An 11607-nucleotide genomic window follows, 5' to 3' on the forward strand; every position below is an offset into this window, starting at 1 on the left:
TAATGCAGAAGATTTCCTGACTCAGTGATTCCCAAGGACAACATAGGTGTGATGTATCCAAACTTCGGAGTGGCCCTGAAAATGAGTTCTGGTCCTGCTTCTGCCTCAGACAACATAGGTGTGATGGGCCTCAGCATTGGGGGGGATGATCAAGCAAGCGTACCTGATTGGCTGGGGATGGCTATAAAAGTATGATAGAGATTCAACAGTAATTTAACTTGATAGTAGGGAGTTCAGTAGCAAATGACTGTGTAATTGGAGTTAGGGTCATTCGCATTCCTGCCTGACTGTTGTCCCCACCCACTTCCAGAACATTCACTCAGTGTAGTTTAACCCTTAATATTTAATTAATGTCCAGAAAGATATTCCCATTTAATCTTTCCACATTACAGAATAGAAGGATCTGCTGATGGGGAGTTGAAGGTTCATGTGGAGCATATATACTGACTGAGACCAATTTAGTCAATTAGCCTGGCCCTGGATACAAAGTTAATGGAACAAAAATAAACATATTTACTTTTCATCTCATTAGAGTGGTAAGGAAAACATTATTTCCTATCCAGGATAAATTAAATGTCCTTCCTCAGGGGATCATTTCCTTGGGAATGTGCAGTTCCATGTTTAAAGAACATCAGCCTTACTGGAAGCAAAGTAGGCCTGTCCAGCAGAAAGCAATCCTTTGGTCGTCCCATTTCACCTTCTGTGAGAATGAAGATGGATTAGTCTTGAGCTGGATTTTCCCTCATTTTGATATCAATTCATGGGGTATAGTATCAATGTCTGGGTCAGCATTCATTGCCCACCTGTTCATTTTGAGAAAGTGATGGTGAGTTGCCTTCTGGGACTGCAGTGCTTGTGGTGTTGGCTCACCCACAATGCTGTTAGGGAGCAGTTCCAGGATTTTGACCCATTGATAGTGAAGGAACAGCCAATGTGGAGACTTATGATGTTCAATCCCAGTTATTTCAGTGACTCCATTAGATCTTCATGTACTAGTCGTTTTGAGATTTCTGTCTGCAAACCCTCCCTTTCTAACAGCCTGTTAATGAGAATGGCATGTGACATGGAGGGGAGCTTGCAGGTGGTAATGTTCCCGGGTAACTACTGCTCTTATTCTTCTAGATGGTGAAGGTGTGGGTTTGAAATGTGCTGTACCAAAGATTTAATAATACAGAGTAACAACAGATCCAAATTCTCTGATCATTTGTGAACTTTCTTGTGCCTCCACAGACTGGAATACTGAGTGAATTCTTTCCCACACTCAGAACATATGAATGACTTCTTCCCAGTATGACCTAGTTTGTGTGCCTGTAGGACAGATGAATATCTGAATCGCTTCCCACACTTGGAGCATTTGAATGGCTTTTCCCCTGTGTGGATGCGTTGGTGTCTCACGAGAGCTGATGACACAGTGAATTCTTTTCCACAATCAGAGCAGGGAAATGGCCTCTCCCCAGTGTGAACTCGTTGGTGAATGCGCAGGCTGGATACCTGCGTGAATACCTTCCCACACTCCAAGCAGGTTGGTGGCCTCTTCCCTGTGTGAACTTGCTGGTGTGTCAACAGGGTGAAATACTCACAGAACGTCTTGTCACACTCAGAGCAGGTGAATGGTCTCTCTGCAGTAGCATCACGCTGGTGTATCCGCAAAGCAGACGAATCAGGGAATCCCTTCCCACATTCGGTGCAGGTGAACGGCCTCTCCCTGTAGTGACCACGTCGATGAAACTCCAGATTTGATAGGGAATGGTATCCATTCCCACAGTCATCACATTTCCATGGTTTCTCCATATTAAGGGTGGCCTTGTGTCTCTGTAAGTTCCTACTATGAATGGTGCGATGTTTCTTTCGGGTATGAGACTGTTTGGAGGTTTATCAATTCATTGAAAGACTCGCAGTTGGTAAGTATGTCTCAGTTCTTTTCCAGCCAAATTGTAGTTTCAAATCTTTTGAACCAGAGAGACAGACATTCTTGATCTATGGTTTACAGTAAATGATATTTAAGTGCCAGTTATTTCAGTGAACCGATAAGATCTTCAAGTGTTGGTTGTTTTTAGATTGTTGTCTGAAAATCTTCCCTTTCTAACATCCTGAAAAAAAGTTATAAAAGTCATCACTATTCAGTTCGAAATTCAGAACAATCAAATCTGAGTGATCATCATTTCTTGCCCTGGACAGATTCTGTCCCTCCCTGGGTTCATTTCCTTTCTCTTTCAGTTGCTGCAAATAGATAATTTCAGACCAGAACTTTAAGAAGAAGAAACCGGGTGAAAAGGTTTACTCACAGATATGGGAGAGAGGAGGAATTGTCAGTCTGAGTAAAGCTCCACCTTCATTCAGACAAAGACAAACAGCAGCACCAGCTTTTGCTGGGTAGGATGGAGCAGCTTTCCAAACTCATGGTTGCACGTTCGCGCTCAGACAATAGGGCGTTCTGATTGGTTGGAGATCCAGATTGCTTCCGGTCCTCTAGTGCTTTCTATTGGTCACTTTGCCGCGTTTGATGGCACTGGGATGGAAGACGGAAACACGTGGATTAGCAGCGGACGTGACGAAATGAGGTTTGTATGCTTTTTTGCCTGGAGACAAAGAGGCTGCTATGATAACTGACCAATGAAATTGAAGGAATTGTCCCTGCCGCAAAGACGTTTTTGCACATGCGCGGTATACGCTTTGTGGGTTCAGATCGTGACCCTGTCACATGAGAAGCAGAGACAGGGATTGTGGGAGTTGTAGTCCCCATGAAGCTACTGGTGTCCTGTCTCCGGGAAGTGGATGAAAAGTATGGGTCGGAACCTGGTGGGAACAGGAGTCCTGAAACGTTAATTCTGCTTTCTGTTCACAGATGCTGCCAGACTTGCTGAGCTTTTCCAACAATTCCTGTTTTTGTTTCTCATTTACACCGGCCGCATTTCTGGCGGCTTTTATAAAGGCTTAGAGACCTCGGTGGCAGCTTTTGGGGGAGCAGCGAAATAGGTGACTGTGACAGTGAATACCAGAAGCATCTTCAGGGAAGGAGATTTGGGCTAATAGCAAAGAGATCATCAGATGAATTAGCGGTCCAAAATTAGACAGTGAGGGAATATGCGGGATATAGTGATTAATACATATAGACTGGGAAGTATATTCAGACCATGTAGAATAATGTGTTTGGAATGTCCAGCCTGTATTTATAAAACCATGTTATACTTCTTGAGTAGTGACTATGCATCAAGGATGATTCTTTTTCTATGCGTCCTGGGATTATTGAATGGTTTAATGCTGAATCCGCAAGTACTGCCCATGTGGGGCAGATGATATTTGCTGAAGCAAGTGTGGGTGTGATGGGTACATTTTCACATGCTTCTTCCAGTGATAACCTTTGTTTTCCATCTGGGGATATTTCAGATACTCAAAATTGTTGTCTTCTTCAATGATACTTCTTTGCAAAATTGCATGGTATTGGGACAAAGATTCCCCTAAGTGTTTGGGGGCATTCCATTTTTGTTTTTAAGAGAAAATGTGGAGTCACACTGAACACAGTTATCTGCCAACCTGGAAATCTTTTTCAGTGAGGATGCTTGCTCAAATTACTGAGCTGCTTTGAAAGTCCTGTGTCAGACGTGCAATTGATGCGATCTGTGATTGTGCACAAGCAGTGCCTCAGTTCATAGCTCTTCAGTCTGATCTGCATTTTAATAACCACTTTCCTGGAGGTCATTCAAGAGGGGAGAGCAAAAAGGCAAGTGGTAGTTGTAGGGGACTCTTTAACTGGGAGTATTGACAGCATCCTTTGTAAGCAGGATTGAGAGTACTGCACGGTGTATTGCCTTCCCCATGCCAGGGTGAGGAACATCCCTGGCTTCCTTGAAAGGATATTTAAGTGGGAGAACAAGGATCCAATTAGTCTGGTCCACATTGGTATAAACATCATAGGCAAGGTGAGGACGAATGACCTGTTTGGGGATTATTAAGCACGGGGAACAAACTTAAGGTACAGGTCCTCAAGAGTTATAATTTCCAGATTACTACACAAGACATGTGCAAATTGGTTTAGGTAAAAGAAAATTAGGGAATTAAACACATTCCTAAAAGAGTAGTGTGGGAACGAGAGGCTCCATTTCATGGGGCATTGGCATCAGTTTTGGAACAGGAGAAATCTATACTATTGGGACGGTCTCCACCTGAACTGATCTGGAACCAGTGTTCTTGCAAAAAGGAGAAATGAGGTGATCACTAGGACTTTAGTGATGGAGGGTGGGTTGGGGGGGAGCGACAGGAAGTATCATGGTAAATAGAAAGGAAAGCAGCAGATTAGCGTGTGTGTAGAAAGGTTTAACTACATCCAAGACTATGAAAGACGTTAAAAGGAAGGACGAGTCAGGAGGTATTAGTGAAAATTAGTAGAATTCAAAAAGGTGTAAAAAATTAGCATAAAGGCACTTTACCTAAATGCTCATGGCATTCAAAACAAGGTAGATGAGTTCATTGTGAATTAGTGTGATTTAGTAGCTATTATGGAACAGGATCGCAAGATGGTCAGGACTGGGAGTTAAATATCCAGGGCTTATCAGACTGTTTGGAAGGAGAGACAGAAAGGGAAGGGGGTGGTGTAACTCTGATATTTAAGGATGACATTAGAGCTATGGTGAAGTAGGTTCCATGAAGAATAAGGTTTAATCCATTTGAGTGGCAAATAGAAACGCAAAGAAAAATAAGTCACTGTGTGGCGAAGTCTATATGGCACCAAATAACATCACACTGGGGAGTGAAATGAACATAGAAATAACTAATTCCTCTAAAAATGGTATGGTAATTATCATGGGGGACTTTCAACTACATGTCAATTGGTGAAACCACGTTGGTGAATAGAGCCTTGAGGAGGAGTTCAATGAATGTATCCACAATAGTTTTCTTGAACAGTATGTAATGGAACTGACGAGGGACTAAACTACTCTAGATCTGGTCCTGTGTAATAAGATGGGATTAATTAAAGATGTCATAGTTACAGATCCTCTTGGAAGGAGTGATCACAGTATGGTTGAATTTAGAATACAGATGGAAAGAAAAATAAAAATCCAATACCAGAGTCCTGTGCTCAAACAAGGGAGACTACAATAGGATGACGGAGGAGTTAGCAGACTTTATGGTGGGACAATTGCCGAACAGTGGAGGACTTTCAAAGCAATTTTCCAAGGTGCTCCACAAAAGTATACACCACTGAAAACGAGGTTAATCTGTCATGGGTGTCTCAGGAAGTAAGTGAGGCTCTCAAGTTACAAGAGAAGGCACACAAAGTAGCAAAGACCATTGGGAAGCCAGAGGATTGGGAAAATTTTAAAGGTCATCAGAAAGGCACAAAAAAGCTATAAAGAAAGTAAGATAGATTATGAGATTAAAGTAGCTCAGAATATAAAAACAGACAGCAAAGATTTCTTCAAATATATAAAGCGAAGAAGATTGGCTAAGATAAATATTGGTCTTTTAGAGGGTAAGAAGGGGGATTTCACATTGAGATAATGAGGAATTGGCCGAAGCATTGAACAAGTATTTTGTGTTAATATTCACAGTGCAAGATACAAGTACCGTACCAGTAATTGACAAGGAGACGAAGGGAGATGTCATGGAGTCCTACAGCACAGCGACAGGCCTTTTAGCCCAAGTTCTTCAATGCCAACAAAAAGGTCCATCCAATCCCATTCCCTGTAATTGGCCCATATCCTTCTAATCATTTCCTGTCCATGTATTTGTCTAAACGCCTTTTAAATATTGTTAATGTATCTTCCTCAACCACTTCCGCTGTCAACTCATTCCATGTGCATACGCCGTCTGTATAAAAACATTGCTCCTCCAGTTCCCTTTTATACTTTCCCCTCTAACGTGAAACTGATGCCCTCTGATCCTCCATTCCCCAACCTTGGGAAAAAGACTGAGTGCATTCATCCAATCTGTTCCTCCCGTAATCTTATACAGTTATATAAAATACCCCCTCAGTCTCCTATGCACTATAGAGTGAAGTCCTAGTTTGTCTACGTATAACTCAGACCACTGAGTCCTGGCAGCATCATTCTGAATTTCTTCTGCACTCTTTCCAGTTTAGTAACATTCTTTCTATAACAAGGTGACCAAAACTGAACAGACTACTCCAAGTGTGGCCTCACCAATGTCCTGTGCAACTGCAACATAACTTCCCAACTTCGATACTCAATGCCCTGACTAATGAAGGCCAGTATGCCAAAAGCCTTCTTCACTGCTGTCTACCTATTACTCCACTTTGACAGAACTGTGAACTTGAACTCCAAGTTCCCTCTGTTCCACTACACTCCTTAAGGCTTTATGATTCACCATGAAACTCCTACCTTGATTTGTTTTTCCAAAATACAAGACCTCACACACACACAAAGCTATGCTGACTATTCCATATCAAACCCTGTCTTTCCAAATGCATGTAAATCGTAAATCTCAGAATTTTCAAGTCGTTTACCTACCACAGATTAAGGCTTACTGATCTGTATTTCGCAGGTTTTTCTTTGCAGCCATTGTTGAATAATAATTGGCCAATTACAGGGAAATGGGATTGGATGGACATTTTTGTTGGCATGGAACAGTTTGAGCTAAATGGCCTGCCTCTGTGCTGTAGGACTCTATGACATCTCCCTTCATCTCCTTGTCAATTACTGGTACGGTATTTGTATCTTGTGCTGTGAACACTAACACAATAACATTTGTCACCCTCTACTCTTCTGTGACCTCACATGGCTAACAATAGAACATAGAACATAGAACAATACAGCACAGAACAGGCCCTTCGGCCCACGATGTTGTGCCGAACATTTGTCCTAGCTTAAGCACCCATCCATGTACCTATCCAATTGCCGCTTAAAGGTCAACAAAGATTCTGACTCTACCACTCCCACAGGCAGCGCATTCCATGCTCCCACCACTCTCTGGGTAAAGAACCTACCCCTGACATCTCCCCTATACCTTCCACCCTTCACCTTAAATTTATGTCCCCTTGTAACACTCTGTTGCACCCGGGGAAAAAGTTTCTGACTGTCTATCTATTCATCTGATCATCTTATAAACCTCTATCAAGTCACCCCTCATCCTTCGCCGTTCCAACGAGAAAAGGCCTAGCACTCTCAACCTATCCTCGTATGACCTATTCTCCATTCCAGGCAACATCCTGGTAAATCTTCTCTGCACCCTCTCCAAAGCTTCCACATCTTTCCTAAAGGGAGGTGACCAGAACTGCACACAGTACTCCAAATGTGGCCTCACCAAGGTCCTGTAGTTGCAACATCACTTCATGACTCTTCAATTCACGCTAATACACCATAGGCCTTCTTACAAGCTCTATCCACCTGAGTGGCAACTTTCAAAGATCTATGAACATAGACCCCCATAGACAATGATGCAAAAATATCCCCCCGCAATTTCTCCTCCAGCCTATTGTGGTGAGGACCCAGAAACAATTATCACAAAAAGGTCAATGTTGGACAAACTAACGGATATAAGGGCAGACCAGTCGCCTGGCCCTAACGGATCGCATCTGAGGGGACTAAAAGAAATGGCACTCTTGGTAATTTTCTAAACTTAGCTGTACTCTGGGGCAGTTCCAGCAGATTGGAAAACAGCAAATGTGATGCCAATATTTAAGAAGGGAGGTAGAGAAAACAAATGGGGAATTATAGGCCAGTTAGCTTAACATACGTAGTGGGCAAGATGCTCGAATCTACGATAAAGAAGAAATAGCAAAGCATCTCGATAGAAATTGTCCCATTCGGCAGGCACAACAGGTCATGCTTAATTAATCTTTTGGAATTCTATGAAGCTATTATAATTGCACTGAATAATGTGGACCCAGTAGATGTGAAATATCTAGATTTCCAAAAGGCATTCGACAAGGTGTCAAGCAAAAGGCTGCTGCATAAGATAAAGGTGTTACAGGCAATCCATTAGCATGGATAGAGGATTAGTTAATGAACAGAAAGCAAAGACTGGGGATAATTGAATGCTTTTCTGGTTGGCAATCGATGATAGTGGTGTGCCTCAGGGATCTCTGAGTCATAGAGATGTACAGCAAGGAAACAGATCCTTCGGTCCGACTCATCCATGCTGACCAGATATCCCAGCCCAAACTAGTCCCACCTGGCCAGCACCCAGCCCATATCCCTACAAACCCTTCCTATTCATGCACCCATCCAGATGCCTTTTAAATGTTGCAATTATACTAGCTTCCACCACTTCCTCTGGCAGCCCATTCGACACGTGCACCACACTCTGTGTGAAAAGGTTGCCCCTTAGGTCTCTTCATATCTTTCCACTCTCACCCTAAACCTATGCCCTCTAGTTCTGACCTCCCCCACCTCAGGGAAAAGACCTTGTCTATTTTACCCTATCCGTGTCCCTCATGATTTTATAGATCTCTACAAGGTCACTCTTCAGCCTCCAATGCTTCAGGGAAAATAGCCCTCGCCTATTCATCCTCTCCCTATAGCTCAAATCCTCCAACCCTGGCAACATCCTTGTAAATCTTTCCTGAACCTTTTCAAGTTTCAGAACATCTTTCCAATAGGAAGGAGACCAGAATTGCATGCCATATTCCAAAAGTGGCCTCACCAATGTCCTGTACAGTCGCAATATGACCTCCCAACTCCTATACTCAATACTCTGACCAATAATGGAAAGCATATCAAATGCCTTCTTCACTATTCTATCTACCTGGGACTCTGCTTTCAAGGAGCTATGAACCTGCACTCCAAGGTCTCTTTGTTCAGCAGCACTCCCTCGGATCTGAACATTAAGTGTATAAGTCCTGCTAAGATTTGCTTTCCCAAAATCCAGCATTTATCTAAATTAAACCCCATCTGCCACTCCTCAGCCTATTGGACCAGTGTTGGGACCACAATTGTTTACAATTTGCACAGATGGTGTGGATTTGAGGACCACATGTAGTGTGTTAAAGTTTGCAGATAACAAATGTTTCGAGGCATATAGATTGTTCAAGTGAGTGGGTGAAGTTCTGGCAGATGGAGTAAAATGTTGGTAAATATGAAGTCATCCATTTTAGTAGCAATAATAGTCGAATAATATACTATTATTCGAATGGTAAAAATTTGCAGTAAATTGCTGTGCAGAGACTTGGGTATCCTTGTGCATAAATTGCAGAAGGCTGGTCTGCGGGTGCAACAGTTAAATACTAAGGCAATGGGCACCATGGTGGCTCAGTGCTTAGCACTGCTGCCTCACAGCACCAGGGTCCCAGGTTCAATTCCAGTGTCGGGCGACTGTCTGTGTGGAGTTTGCACATCCTCACCGTGTCTGTGCGGGTTTGCTCCGGTTTCCTCCCACAGTCCAAAGATGTGCAGGTCAGGTGAATTGGCTATGCTAAATTGCCCAGAGTGTTCGGTGCATTAGTCAGAGGGAAATGGGTCTGGGTGGGTTACTCTTCGGAAGGTCGGTGTGGACTGGTTGGGCCAAAGGGCTTGTCTCCACACTGTAGGGAATCTAATCTAATCTAAAAAAATTGTATATTGTCCTTTCTTGGTAGAGGGATCAAGTTTAAAAGTGAAGAGGATATGTTACGGCTATGTAGGGTGCTGGTGAGGTCACACCTAGAGTACTGCGTGCAGTTTTGGTCTTCTTACTTGAGAAAGGAGATACTGGCACTAAAGGGGGTGCAGAGGTTCACTAGGTTCCTGAGTTGATGAGTTGAGGGTGTTGCTTTCTGAGGAGAGACTGAGTAGACTGGGATTATATTTGTTAGAATTTAGAAGAATGGGGGCGGAGGGGCAGAGGGGAGAAATCTTACAGTAATATGTAAAATCATAAAGAGAATAGATGAGATTGAAGCAGGGAGAATGTTTCCACTGGCGAGTGGAACTAGAACAAGAGGGTATTGCCTCAAAATTAGGGGGAGCAGATTTAGGACTGAACTGAGAAGGAATTTCTTCACCCAGCGGGTTGTGAATTTGTAGAATTCCCTGCCCAGTGAAGTAGTTGAGGTTTCCTCATTGAATGTTTTTAAAGCTAAGATAATGTTTTTGAAGAGTAAAGGAATTCAGGGTTATGGTGAGAGGCTGGGTAAGTAGAGCTGAGGCTGGGAAAAGTTCAGCCATGATCTTATTGAATGGTGGAGCGGGCTGAAAGGGCCAGATGGCCGACTCTTACTCCGGGTTCTTATGTTTGTAATTCTTAGTGGTCAATCATCCCAAACCTAGAACATCACTGCAGGAGTTTCTCAGGTTAGTATCCTTGGCCCAATCGCTCTGAGCTGCCTCAATGACTTTACATTTGAATGAAAGTCCAAGTTGGTACTCTGATTACACAATGTGTAGCACTTTTTGAGACTCCTCACGGACACAAGCAATCTCTGGCCTAACACTGTAAAAGAAGATCAGTCACATGGAACATGTTTTATGTAACAGAACATCTCAACATCCTTCAGGAGAGTTTGCAAAATAAACATTGGGCACCGACACACTGAATGGTATTCTCTTGAATGATGAAAATTTTGATTGCAGGGCAAGTTTTGAACAAATATTCACAAGGAGAGAGGCAGACTGGTTGAAGGATGGAATATCAGAACGCCCTGCTCAGGCAAGGCTATAATGGAGTATTGACAATCAGAGATGCTAAAGAGGGCAGAATGAGTGGAATGCAGGTATCTCAGTGAGGAAGTGCAGGTAACAGAGGCAGGGAGAAACACTGCCCAATATGCAGATATCACAGAGAGTTACGGACTCGATGTTACAGTGATCAAGAGGGATGTTTGCAATTTTTAACTGGAGCAAATTTCTGCTCATGGAGGCAGTAGCTTAGTGGTATTATCAACAAACTATTAAACTGGGGATCTGGTTTTGATATCCACTGTGACAGATTATGGAATTTGAATTAAATGAAAATCTGGAATTAACAGACTAACAATGGCCTGGTTGATTGTTGGAAAATCCCACCTGGTACACTGAAGTCCTTTAAAAGAAGGAAACCCTGTCCATACCCAGTCTGCTATATGTGATTCTAGATCCACAGCAATGTGGTTGGCTCTTAACTGCCTTGGATGAGCGAGTGATGCCCACATCCTGTGACTCAATAAATTAATAAAACATCCAGTGCTGTAGAATACACTGTCTGATAATTTAGCAACAGTGGAATAATGGAGAAATTGGGGAAGAATGGGTAATGTCAGCGGACGTGTGAAAACTAATGTCATGAGCTCACCTCATGGTGTCATGTGGTTGAGAACAGCAGGAGCCAGGGATAGGCTCCTCCCTTGGGGGTTACAAAGTTCTCGGTTTTTGGAAAGGAAAGGGAGTTTGGAAACGAGGCCACGTTGGTTTTCACTGGATGGATGATGATGGTGGAATTAAAGTGACAGGGACCTTACCAGACGAGAGCAAGAACTGGTAACAATATCAGGGAGGAGGTTGGATGTTTGGCCATTAAGTGGAAAAATGGTCAAGAGATGAGAAGTTGATTCTCATGGACAGGAGGAGCTCCCAAGGTAGGAGGGGAGCTGGAGGAAGTTGAGTATTCAGGACTCTGACAAGTGGAACTTCAGAGACAATTTCAGGGAAAGGAGGGACATGGAAGAGACAGCTGCTCAGATTACCTGAATCTGAATGA

General features: G+C 43.1%; 1 protein-coding gene across 1 annotated transcript; it reads right to left on the reverse strand.

The window, feature by feature from the left end:
- Positions 1-810: 810 nt before the first annotated feature.
- LOC148135458 (uncharacterized) lies at positions 811-2675 on the reverse strand. Its single transcript, XM_087984480.1, has 2 exons — positions 2286-2675; positions 811-2090 (listed from the first exon to the last, which is right to left on the reverse strand). The coding sequence occupies exon 2, from the start codon at positions 1789-1791 to the stop codon at positions 1201-1203; it is 591 nt and encodes a 196-aa protein (XP_087840606.1). The 5' UTR covers positions 1792-2090; positions 2286-2675; the 3' UTR covers positions 811-1200.
- Between the last annotated feature and the right edge of the window lie 8932 nt (positions 2676-11607).

Source organism: Chiloscyllium plagiosum, unplaced genomic scaffold (genome assembly GCF_037043375.1).
Source record: "Chiloscyllium plagiosum isolate Xiang-an unplaced genomic scaffold, Cpla_swu_hap1 HiC_scaffold_49, whole genome shotgun sequence".
In the NCBI taxonomy this organism is placed as follows: domain Eukaryota; kingdom Metazoa; phylum Chordata; class Chondrichthyes; order Orectolobiformes; family Hemiscylliidae; genus Chiloscyllium; species Chiloscyllium plagiosum.